The 13,713-nt window shown below is 30.9% G+C and overlaps 1 protein-coding gene across 1 annotated transcript in view; it reads left to right on the top strand.

The window, feature by feature from the left end:
• Positions 1-13,713, top strand: part of LRP2 (LDL receptor related protein 2) — a 236,218-nt gene that overhangs the window by 118,796 nt on the left and 103,709 nt on the right. Inside the window, exons 31-34 of the mRNA XM_074302211.1 lie at positions 947-1,075; positions 6,196-6,362; positions 9,422-9,565; positions 12,347-12,456. Coding sequence (XP_074158312.1) covers positions 947-1,075; positions 6,196-6,362; positions 9,422-9,565; positions 12,347-12,456 — 550 coding nt within the window. The remainder of the gene's footprint in view (positions 1-946; positions 1,076-6,195; positions 6,363-9,421; positions 9,566-12,346; positions 12,457-13,713) is intronic.

Raw genomic sequence — 13,713 nt, forward strand, 5'->3', positions numbered from 1 at the left:
ATCTCAGTCTTGTACCTGAGTGATTTTGGGCAAGGCATTTAAGTTCTCTGAGATTCAGTTTTCTCATCTGTCAAGTGAGTTGTCCCTTTCACAGTGTCTCTTGGTGTTTGCTCCTATGATTCTTGGTATATTAGATTATTCTCTTTTTCAGTAGGAAGTACTCTTGAAATGCTGAGCCATAGTTTTCTTTTCTGATGGACTTGGGAGATAATTCAGTATATGGATACACATAGAATATTTATAGCATATACAACACTGTTCAAATGTTAGATGCATACACATATTTTTGCTGTTCTCAAATAATCAATAGTTTAAGAGGAAGAGGAGACAGATGATCCACAATTATAGTATTTTGAGCTGGAAGAGATTGTATTAATCATCTTATTCAATTCCCTCATTTGGCAGATGATGAACTGATTGATGAATATGGTTAACATGTGATTCTAATAGTCTATCTATTAAAGTTTTTGAAGATGGAGATAAAAGATTATCAGGATGGGAGCAAATATCTCAGATAATTTAGCAAACAACAGTTTTTGGTATAGATACATTTAGTGGTTAATCTCTTAAATTTAAGGATAGAAAAATAAACAAATGGGGATCAACATCCATGTTCCATTGGCTTATCAGGGGATCCGGTTGACTAATTGTTCCCTTTTTGACTTACTTCCTCTGTGAACTCAGGGAAGTCATTTGTCTCTGTTACCTCTTCTGTGAGACATCTATCACTGGGAAAGAGTAATATAGCCCAGGAAATTAGGAGTAGGCATAAAATGGATACTAAAACTACTTTGCTTACAATGTGAATACATATGGGAGAACTATGCCATTCTAGTATACTGTACAAGAGAACAAGATTATACTTGATACCCTATATTTGAAAAATTAGAAACAGGTTTGATATTAATTTTGTGAATGTGATTTGTGTTTTCTTTTTAAATTGCAGGTACAAATTCATGTATATCTGCACCCTGTAGCCACCTGTGTTTGCTTTCTTCATCAGGACCAAGGTTTTATTCTTGTGCTTGTCCTTCAGGGTGGACTCTTTCTTCTGATTCTATTAATTGCTTGAGAGGTATGGTACTCATTCTATCTTATAGTGGTAAATGCATATGACTTTAGATCAGGAAGGAACTTTGTTTATATTTTTAAAAAATAGTATTTTATTTTTTCCAAATACATGTAAGGATAGTTTTTAACATTCATTTTTGCAAAAACTTGTGTTTCAATTTTTTCTCCTTTCCACAGCCTCTCCAAGACAGCAAATGATTTAATACAGGTTAAACATATCAATTCTTCTAAACATATTTTCCCTATTTGCCATGTTATGTAAGAAAAATCAGATCAAAAGGGAAAAATACAAGAAAGGAAAAAAAACTAAGCAAACAAACAAAACAAAAGGTGAAAATATTGTGCTTTGATCCACATTCAGTCTCCATAGTTCTCTTTTTGTTTGTGGATGACACTTTCCATCATAAGTCTTATCGAATTGCTTTGAATCACCTCATTGATGGAAAGAACCCAGTACATCACAATTGATCATCACATGATCTTGTTGTTACTGTGTATAATGTTCTCTTGGTTCTACTCACTTGACTCAGTATCAGTTCATATAAGTCTTTCTAGGCTTTTCTGAAATCATCCTGCTCATCATTTTTGATAGCACAATAATATTCCATTACACTCATATAATATGATTTATTCAGCCATTTTCCAACTGATGAGTATCCACTTATTTTCCAGGGGAACTTTATCACTTGACAACAACCTTCTCATTTTGTATATGAGAAAAATGGGAACCAAAGTGAAGTGATTTACTTCAAGTCTTGCATGATATCTAGCATGTATTCTTAATAAATGAGTATCTCACTAAGTACTTAAGAAATTCATATTGATTTATCTATCTTCAAAATAGAGATCAAATGAAACAGTACAAGATAGCAGAAGAAGTACTAAGTTCTTTGGTTCATTTAAAATGTTATGCATATTTATTAATTACTTACTATGTACAAAGGTACTAAAGTCAGATCTATATTCTAATACCAGTTGGGCTACTTGCAAGACATCATGCTAAGAGCTAGGAAAAAAATGAGATAGGGATTGCCCTCAAAGAGCATAACATCTATCCCAAGAGATGAATGCAAAGTTAATACAAGGTAATTTTGTGGGGGAGGCCGCGTGATTGAAAGGTAATCAGGAAATGTTTCATGTAAGAAGTGTTACTTAAGCTAAATTTTCAAGGAAAATAGGAATAGAAGAATTATTGTATAATTTGTAAAGATAATTATATAAACTGTGAAGACATACTGGATACTTGTACAGATTGTCTATAAACAATATTTAAAGGAAAGACTTTCCCATTTTATTCTTATTTCTTGTGCATCTATGATGGGAAAGCAGCATGACATATAGTGGATAGAATAGCAGAGCTGACCAAGGAGTCAGGAAGACCTAACTTTGATACAGGTTTTTTGACCCTGGAAAAGTTATTTAACATCTCAATGTCTCAGGCAAGTCTTTAAGACTATAAATTGTGGAGTAGGTGTTCATCTGCATTGATAGAGGAAATTTCCACACCAAGAGTTGCTTTCACAAAGGAAATCACAGGTCTGGAAAAGAAAAGGAATCCATTGTGTCTAGCACAGTGCTGTACACATTTGTTGTTGTTCAGTTATTTCAGTCATGTCTGACTCTTCATGACCCCATTTGAGGTTTTCTTGGCAGAGATATTGGAGTGGTTTACCATTTCCTTCTCTAGTCTAATACATGGTAAATACTTAATACTCAATGAATAGTCTTGTGTTGAATTGAAATAAATTACTTGTATAGTACCTGTTACATCTGGACATAATGCTATGGGTGTTCATATAGATGAATCATTTCTTGGCTCACCTTTTTTCTTATATATGTAGGTGAAAGGACTTTGTGATAATATAGAAGAACAGAAGCTTCTAAAGTCTGCAATTAAGAAGCAAAATGCAGAACTTTCACCATATGAAATATTGAGCATTATTAGCTTAGCAGTTTCCTTTTCTTATTGCCTTATTGGTATTTCCCTTAACTGGATGGTTAATGCTCACAAGATTAGCATCCTCTATACAAAGAGCTTTGTGCTATTGTGAATTAGAAAATAAAGAAAAGACATTATTGTTCAACTTGAGGAATTTACTTTGGGAAAAAGCAAGATTATTTCAAAATATGTGCCTTTTATTTAAAATGCTGCCTTTTCTCACTCACTATTGTTTTGAAACTTAAAAGTGTGCATAAAACCCAAATCTCAGGGCACATACTAAATGAAGTGAAATAAATGTATTTGGCCAGTGATGAAAGATGAAAAGAGACAAAGCTTAAAGATTGATCTTCAAATAGCTTATTATTTCCACAGCAATTGATTAAATGTTTCTTTTTTTTTCCCACACGAATATTGGATTTTCTAATCTGGAATTAAAATCATTTTTCAAATGGAAAATATATCCCCAAACCAGTAAATTTAGGATGCCTTCATATAATATAGATAGGGCAGATTTACTGAAAGTCAGATGCTTATCAAGAAATAGAACTGTGCCATGAAGGTTATTTTTCTTATGGTGAAAGATTTTAATTATTGCTAATAGTTACAAAAGGATAGACATTTGCCATTTTTCTTCAGAGATTTACTCTGAATCTAATCCTTGTTGACATTTCTTAATTTAGTCTGCTGGCAAAAAAGATTAGACTGAGCTATACACATTTCAGATACAACGGATTCTTTCAGCATAGTAATATTGTCGAATTATGTACTGGAAACTGGCATATCCAACATGACTAACTTCATGGTGATTGATGGATGCTAATTCTTCTTCCATTGAATGCTTTCTTGATTCACAGAGGATCTTGTGATTTCTTTCCCCCTATGATCTAGATAAATTTTTTGAGATGGAAATTTTTTCAGTCTTTACAAATTGGTGTCTGAGTGAACTCAATATGTGCTATCAAAAATAAGGTTAGCTCTTTTATAGAAAGAACCTTAGGAGAGATAATTTAAATGAGTTCCCATTCTGTTTTGGGAAAAAAAAGCAATGTGGTATAATGGATAGAGAGTTGACCTTGATTCTAGGAAGACAAATTGAAGTATCTCCTCTGATACACGTTGACTGTTACTCTTGGCAGCTCTCAGTGCTCTGAAACAAAGGTCTCCAACTTAAAATCCTCAAACTCAATGAGCTCACAATCTTCTCTAGTAACAATATTAAATTGGGAATATTTAATAAAATAAAAATAAAAGAAAACATAAGTAACATTACATTTTAAAGCTAATTAAATATGCAGTCCACAGGGATTCTTGTATATGTATTAATGGTTCATTTCTGTTTGAGTTTGACTATGCTCTAGACAAATTTCTAAAAGTATAAATTTCAGAGGAGGTACAGACTTTTATTGGTAGAGGAAGTTTCCTTACGTTGGAGTTCTCAGTACCAATGAAATAGTAAGTCTATCCTCTATCCATATTATAAATTCAACATATAATAATAAAATCATATTTTGAGATGTTTAGACTATGCCCTACTTATTATTTTTATTATTATACTTCCACAAAAAATTCAGAGATTTTAACTAGAAGACATTGTCTATAGTCAGAAAATATACATGCTTGTTAATATGTATGATTTTACAAATACTACTAAAAAGGGAAGGCTACATTAAATATAAACATGAAATTAGAACAGTTATTTGTCAGGAGAATCTTTCCAACTTCACTAATTATCAGGTAAAAGTAAAAATATAAGTCTTAAATCATGAACTGTGTATAATTGGGCAACTAGGTTACTTAGTGGTTGGAGTACCAGGCCTCAAATCAGGAAGATGCATTTTTCTGATTTCAAATATGACTTCAGACATTCATTAATTTTATGACCCTGGATAAGTCACTTAACCCCATTTACCTCAGTTTTCTCTTCTGTAAAATGAACTAGAGAAAGAAATAATAAAACATTACAGTATTTTTGCCAAGAAAACTGCAAATGAGGCCCTGAGGAGTCAGATATGATTGAAAAACAACTGAAGGGCAGGATGTAACTAATAATCATATTTTCTAACATTAAATACATAACACAATTTTAATGTTATTTCCTTCTTTTGAAGTAAACATATGGTAATGCTGCATCTATATTCCATTATTGGAACTTCTGAAAATTAGGATGGAAGATAGCCTGAAGTTTTCATTGTTTTTGAAAATAATCTATTATTGAAAAATGATATGATGCACTTTAGTATTTGAGGCTGTATAAATAAACTTGTTAAAAACCTTATATAGCTAGATAATCTGATAATTATAAAGATTTATTTTATTTAGTAAATTATTCATTTAAATTTGATTTTAAAATCCGATTAAAATTATAGACCGATATATTAAATTTTAAGTAATATTCAACATTATCCTAGCAAACAAGTGATATGGTATATAAAGTTTTATACAGAATGATTTTTATTTCAATCTCTAGCCCCTAAGAAAAATTAATTTCTATTGTAAAATCAACTCTCATAGTCTTCCAATCTGAAACCTCAGTTGTATCCTTCTAAAGTAATGTATGCTAACATTAGCACTCTAGAGCTTTTAAGTAACGATTACTGTTGGTATAAAGCTGGATCAGTTAGTCTATGGCTTTGTATTTCAAAGCAATACATTTGGGATATGCTATTGTTATAATGCTCTGTAATAATTCAACTTAGACTAAAGTGAGTTGTCTATCCAGATTCAAGTAAGTAGCAATTTAATCAATTGATTATGTGGTAGTTGGAGATTTAAGACTAGTTGTAGGTGAATGAATCTAAATTGACATATATATATATATATATATATATATATATATATATATATATATATATATTACTATATTGGATTGGCGAACCATATAGTTGATCAGTGCAATATGTAGCTTAACTTCCACAATAGCTGTACCTAGTTAAAATTTTCCATTGACATCATGTGGTAGAAAACAACCAAAACCAAAAAAAAATGTAATTGAGGGCACTAGACCCTATTAAGGTCTTTTGTTATGATGCTGTGATTGTTTGGATAAATATTTGTTGTGCTTTGTACTTATTGCTACAGTGAAAATTTATCCCAAGAAAAGGTAATGGTCCATTGCATTCTATTTCTCTAAGTATAGAGAATACTAGAATAGAATTCTGATTGATGTTATATTATTTTCACAGATGAACAACCTTTCCTTATAACTGTAAGAAAGAATATAATTTATGGAATCTCCCTTAATCCTGAGGAAAAAACCAATGATGCCATGGTTCCTATTGCGGGGATACAGAATGGTTACGATGTTGACTTTGATGAATCAGAGCAGTTCATCTACTGGGTTGAAAATCCAGTGAGTGTTATTTTAGGTCACTTTGGAAGAGCCTGAAAAATGTCTTTATGAGTTGAATATATTTTGCATTGTGGTAACTCAATGGTGAAATGGTATAGAAGTGGATGAAATTAACAAATCTCTTTATTAGCTGAACATACATAATTATATTAATTATGAGCAGTATAATGTATCTATATGTATATCTATCTATATCTAATTTTTCTATCATCTATCTATTTTTCTATCTGTTTAACTATCTATCTATCTATTTATCTATCTATCTAATCTATTGGATTAAGTTCTAGTTTTATAGTCAAGAAGACTGGGCGCTTAAGACCATCCTATAACAAGTGCTATCTATGTGATTATGAGCAAGCCACCTAATGTCTTAATACTCTTAGTAGAGCAGCTCTTTTAGACCATAAATTGTAGATTTGTATTCATGGAGAGAATTCAGTGATGAAGTGAAAATTCTTCCCATTACCCCATATTTTGGAGGATTATTTTTCCTTATAGAATTTTTTTTCATTTTTAATCTAATTTTATGTAAAGACAATTTTAACCACCTTTTAAAATTTTTTTGAGTTCCAAACATTTTCTTTTCCTCTCCACTCTCAATTGAGAAGGAAAGCAATTTGATAAAGTTTATATATGTATAGTCATGCAAAAATATTTCCATATTAGATTAAAAAGCACAAGAAAAATAAAGAAAAAAATTAAGTATGCTTAAAAAGCAGTTCTTTCTTTAGAGATGGATAGCATTTTTCTTTCTTTAAAATTTTAAAATTTCAATTTATAAACCAAATATTTTTGTTAGCATATATGCTTTGGAATTGTTTTGAATCATTGTATCATTAAGAATGACTAAGTCATTGATGGTTGATCATCATACAATATTGTTGTATCTACACTGCTTTCATAGTTCTGTTCAGTTCACTTTGTGTCAGTTGATGTTAAGTCTTTTTAGGTTTTCCTGAGAGCATCAGGCTCATTGTTTCATATAATAGTGCAACAGTGTTCCCATCACAATCACCTTCCATAACTTGATCAGCCATTTCCTGACTGATGAGCATCCCTTTCATTTCCAATTCTTTGCCACCACTAAAGGATCTATGATAGGTATTTTTTGGTGAATATAGGTCCTTTTCTTTTTTTTTTTTTTTGTGGTATTGCTAGGTCAAAGAGTATGCATAATTTTATAGCACTTTGGCCAAAGTTCCAAATTTCCCCCCAAAATGGTTGGATCAGTCCACAACTCCACCAACAGTGCATTAGTGTCTTAATTCTCATATATTTTCAACATTTATCATTATCTTTTTCAAAATCATAGTTCTTAATTAAAAAAATTATCTCACATATTTATAGCATATAAATATGTTCCTACCAATATCTTTGTTATCTTCATTTGACAAATAAGCAAGCTAAAACTCTGAAAGCCTAGGTGACCTATCCATGGTGATATAACTAGTAAATGTTACAATAAAGACTTTAGATCTGGTCTTTTAATATCAAAATAATAATTTTCCTATCCATATAACATTGCTTCCCTAATGAAATCTCCAATTGCATTCTAATAATGCCTGGTATTCATCAGCTTATGTCTTATTGAAACACTCACATACAAACATGAAATTGCTCCAGAACAAGAATCAGCAACCTTTTGCTCTGAGTGCCACCAATTAGGGCCAAACAATGAATATGGTACTGCTGAATGTTACTGACAGACCTAAAACATAGGGAGAAGAAAAGGGGAAAAAAGAAAAAGAAAAAATTTAGGAAAGGAATGAAGAGAAACAGATAAAGGAAGAGAACACTATAAAAATAAAAGAGGTGAGAGAAAGGAGAAAATAAAATGGACAATGTTGGGAAGTGTTTGAGTAGCACCATAAATTTCCCAGAGGATTACTTAGCAGCTTCTATGTCACAGTTCTTTACAATTTTTTTTTTTTACAGAATATTTCTTATCAATTCATCCATCTTTGTTTATTTTAGTATTTAAATCCTTTATTTTCTCTCCTCCAAATTCATAGGGAGCTAAATATAAAATTTTATTCAAGCTTATAATTATATGAAACTAGGGGTTCTAAGTGATGGAGATGAGGAGGAAGTGCATTCCAGGAATAGGTGGGGCAAAGTCATAGAGATGAGGGATAAAATGTCATTGATGAGGGACCATATTTCAACTTCTTTGGCTGGAATGCAAAGTACATAAAAGAGAATCTTGTAATAATCTTGAGAAATTATACTGAAGATAGTGGAATTTGAGTAAGAGAAAATGATAGATGAGACACAGTTTAAGGTTGCTTGGCTCCAGAGTAATGTACCATTTTCTTGAAACCAAGTTTTCAGGCTTCAGTTTTTACATCTTTGGTGGATTCATTTTGATCATAATTTTGTAATCTAAAAAGTGATTCTTATATATTCATTTTCTATAAGCTGAAGTACATAAATTTCAGTCCATATACTTAAAATCAATTTTGTTATGTCACCAGTATTAAGGAAGAAAAGAAACAAATATTTATTAAATTCTTACTACTTGCCAGTCATTGTTCTAAGCACTGGGAATAAAAATACAAGCAGAAAGAAAGTTAGTTCCTCTCCTCAAGAAACTTACATTCTAATAAGGAAAAATCACACATAAAAGGTAGCTAAAAATGTGAATAAGGGCAATCTAGATTGGTGGTGGGAAGGAGTTAAGGGCAGCTTAGATCCTCTAAAGAATGGAAGTCTCTGGTAATGAGGGAAGTTCTAGGACGAGGCATTGGCAGAAGCATCATTTTGACATCCACATTCCAAAAACATGGAGCGATCTAAAAGCATGTAGTGATTAATTTTTTTGTTTCAAATATACTAAGTGTTAGACAAATAAAATAGTTTGGTAATAAAAATTACATTTAATAAGAATTCCCTCTTCCCCTTGAGGGAGGGAAGGAAGGAGAGAGAGAATTTGAAACTAAAAACTTAAAGAAAATATTTAAAATAGTTTTAATATGTAATTGGGGGAAAATAAGATGTTATATTTTTAAAAAGAATTCTTGTCTTTGAAATTGTCTTATTTCTCTTGTTTTTTCCCCAAGGGTGAAATTCACAGAGTGAAATCAGATGGTACCAACAGGACGGTGTTTGCTCCTGCATCTGTTTTGGGATCTCCAGCAAGCCTAGCTTTAGACTGGATCTCTAGAAATCTTTATTATACCAATCCTGGAACACAATCGATTGAGGTAATTATTCACAATACTCTTTAAATAATTGCTAACATAAATACTATACATATATCTTTAAAATTTATAGAATAGCTTCTACATGTTAACTCAGTTGACCCTCATTCCAACTTCTATGAAGTAAGTCCTACTATTAGCCTCACTTTATAGATGAGGAAACTGATGGACAAAAAACTTGTGACTTTCCTTGTGCCACAAGACTGGTATCTGAGGAGTATCTCTTTGTACTATGTGACTCTATGTGCCAGCATTCTGCCTTGATCCTGAAATAAGGAATTAAAATGATTTTTTAGTCATATGAAGATATCATTTGGAAAAATAATAAATAAAAATAAGTTAAAATGTCAGACTCAAATTTATCAAAGAAGAAATCTACCAAGATATCTAGGTAATTCACTTGATAGAGTACTGAGACCTGAAATCAGGAGGATTTGGATGAAAATTCAGCCTCATATACTTACTAGATATGCACCTCTGGGCACATGTGTCCTTCTGTCTGCCTTGATTTCCTTAAATGCAAAATGAAGAAAAGAGTACTTGACTCACAGAGTTGTAAGGATCAAATGACATGTCATTTCATATTGAGATGAAGGAAAGAGGCAGAATATTTTGCTTGTATGAAGACTAAAATCCTCAGAGTTATTGGAGAAAATGAATTTTTAAAACAACTACTGTTGCTCTCTCTTCTTATTTCTTCTATTTCTCCTCATTTCATTTCTAAAAAATTAAATATTACTTTTTTTTTATTTGAAATAGATTATTGGATGTCTCTTCCTTTGTTTGGAATAGAAACTAGATTTGAATTCTGAATTCTTTTGATAGATTTCTTTCATGTGATAAAAATATGCCTTAGGTTAATTTCAGAAGCAACTCACACTACTGAATCAATATATAACTGTCCTGAGTGGAGAAGAAAGTGTTATTGCTTTTATCCATATGGAACCAAATGAATGATGGTTGAATTTTATAATTTTTCACAAAATCTTGCATAAATGATGTATTTTGTTGTGTCATTAGTTAGTCGCTACTGTTCAAGAATGGTCAACTCTTTGGGTTTATGCATTTACTGAATTTTACTCAATTCAACATAAGTTTAGAACGAGGAAGATAATAACATTGCAAGTAGAACTTATAGAATTAAGGTAATACAACTGACTTAGAGTGAATTAGACTACCTTGTAAGAAGAAAGTATGATATATTAACATATTTTTATCTTTTCCAATAGTATAAAACCAGATGAAAATAAATGAGATAAACATAACTAATTTGAGGAATATGTCATATAAAGTATTGGATAAAAATAAAGACATTCATTACTCAATATTAGCACAGTCTTTTAACTATAAAAGAAAGGATTTTAAGATCTTGATTCTTATTTGATTGAATGAATGTATAGTAGATCCAAAATGTTATCAATTTAAATTGGATGAAAGTTAATTTACCTCAATTGGATCATCATTTTAAAAATGTTATTTTTATGGTGTTAACCATAAAAGTCCTTTAGGAAGAATGACCTTGTATTAATCAGACAATTAGGTATTTTTTGTTTCTTTTTTCCTTTGGGAAGGATTTATATAGGGTTGATTTATTTTTAAGTGAAACTGTTTTAAGTGAAAGCTGGTTTCATTATTTTTTACTAATTTAATAAATGTGTTAATAATTCTTATAAACTTCAAAAGATGATATTTTTCCCTACTATTTTCTTCTTTAAAAAACTCCATAAAGATAGTTATTTAATTTCTATAAAAGAAAAGTGCTGAAAAAATGGACATAAAGTTTCCCACTAGGGGTAGCTATATGTCTGTTCTCTAAAAAGATTTTTGTGACCAAAGAAGGAGTTGGAAAAGCAAGATAGAATGAGAACCTCATCTATGTAGGGGGGAAAAACAAAGAAAAGAGGACTTTTTTGAACAAAGAAAATCGTAGCCTTTGGGAAATGAAAGATTTGTCACAATAAAAGGCATCTTGGCAATCCTAAGAATCTGAAAGAAGTGAAACTCATCAAATCATTGTAGTAGTTTAGCAAAAGTATGCTGAAAAATAAAATATGAGGGGCAAGAAACTGAATTTTCACAGATGCAGTTTTTTTGTGGCAGTGCTCCTCAAGTGAAAAGATGTTAAAGCTGGATGGGACTAAGAAATTAAATTCTCTCATTTTCTAGGAAACTGATGCCTATAGAAGTAAGTTGGCTTACTTGGTTCACACAGTAGAGCTGGATCAAAAATTTCCAATCTCTAGTCTATCTTACAACCTGTTTCATTCTTTGCTTTCTGTTTTCTTATTAAGTATTCTTTAAATATTTACTGTAAATACCCCTTGCCTTTTCTGGATAAAGTTCAGAAAGTATTCATATCAGTAAAAATTTGGAAATTTAAACATATGTTTAAAGAAAAGTTTAAAAAAGGATGTTTATAATTTTTGTGTCCTTTCTGAAACTATGTTTCCTTTCCCCAGTGAGAAATATTTTTTCTTAAAAATTTTAAGAAAATTTAGAGAACACATTTGAGTGAATGATTTTTCTTTTTCTGGTATTGTTATTTTATAGAACCCTTTTTTCAAAACCCTGAAGCACACAGTTTTATGCTGTTGTTTGAACGTTACTTAAGCCTTTTTACTTTGCCCCTTATGTTTTGTTTTTCAGCCTACTATCCAATTCTCTTTTTAAGCCATTACATAAATCTAATTATAATTTCTACCCATCTATGTTTATGTTTATAAATTAGTTATGCTGTTAATGTTTTCTTGATCTTTGTTCCTTTTTATGCTGTTCCTTTTACAGGTTTTAACACTTCGAGGTGAAACAAAATATAGAAAAGCTCTAATTACATATGATGGAACCCCTCTTGCAGTTGGCTCTCCAGTTGGCATAACTATTGATCCTGCCAATGGGTAAGTTTATAAAATTACACATGATCTTCTTAACATTAAAGATTTATAATATTAGAATATAGCATAACAAAGCTAAGTATTATGGGAACTAAGAAAAAGGAGAAATAGATTTGATATGGAAAATTGAGGAAGAACCTGTTGAGGATATCACATTTTAGTCTGGTTTGAGGGAGAGTAGGATTTTGACAGTGGAAGTCATATGGGAGGGAGAGAGAAAAATCCAGACATATATAAAGAATTAAGTAAAGGAAATAAGATAGAAAATTATAGGACACATTAGGGAAATGTCAGGCAAATAATGTTTTTCTAGAACATGTGATAGTATATAAGTAAAATGAGAATGACAAGACTAGAAAGAGAGATTGGGGCCAGGACTTAAACTTGGATTTTATTTAGTACATAGTGGGAAACTTTTGAAAGTTTTTGAACAAAGGAATTATCAAAACTGTATTTTGGGAAGATCGGGTGAGAATCATTTATATGATGAATTTGAAATGCAAAGCCGAATTAAGAGTCTAATAGCTTATTCTAATAATCTGGGTAAAAGACAGTATGGACTTTTCACCTAGCATGGTAGTAGTATAAATGAAAAAGAAAGGGCATAACTATGATAGAATTATTGTTAATGTAGATGTGGTAGAAATCAATAATTAGATATTGAGATCAATGGAGAAAAGGAAGAAAAAATGATTTAAGTTTTAAGAATGGATGACTTGTACATTGTAGTCCTATTTATATAAATTGGAGTTCTTAAAGAGGAAATTCTATTTTGGGAAATGATTTTTATCTTAGAATATATTGAGTTTAAAATCATAGTCAGTATATCAGGGTAAAGATATTACTGAGCATTTGAAAATGGGGAAGAAGAATTGGAAGAGAGATTAAAAGAGAGATAAAATTTGTAAGTAACCTACATAGAGTTCATAGTTGAAACTTTGGGAGTAGATGAGTTCATCAAGGGAAAAATATATATATGTATGTATTATGTATATAGATATATATAGTTAAATAGATACAAACAGAAAGCCTAGAGATCGTTAGATGATTATTATATTTATTAGGTGAAGGGGAAGAAGAAAAACCAAGGAAAGAACTGGAGAGAAAAGTGTTTATGATTTTCTAAAGAAGTTAGGTGAACTAAGATTATGTAGAATTGTGTAATAGCATGGTAAACAAGATAAATAAGATTAGGGTGCTAAGGATCAAATTTGAAAGGGTGATGAAAAGGTAACTATGGATCTCAAGCTGGGAAGAGAG

The sequence above is a fragment of the Sminthopsis crassicaudata genome, chromosome 3 (assembly GCF_048593235.1).
Source record: "Sminthopsis crassicaudata isolate SCR6 chromosome 3, ASM4859323v1, whole genome shotgun sequence".
NCBI lineage: Eukaryota > Metazoa > Chordata > Mammalia > Dasyuromorphia > Dasyuridae > Sminthopsis > Sminthopsis crassicaudata.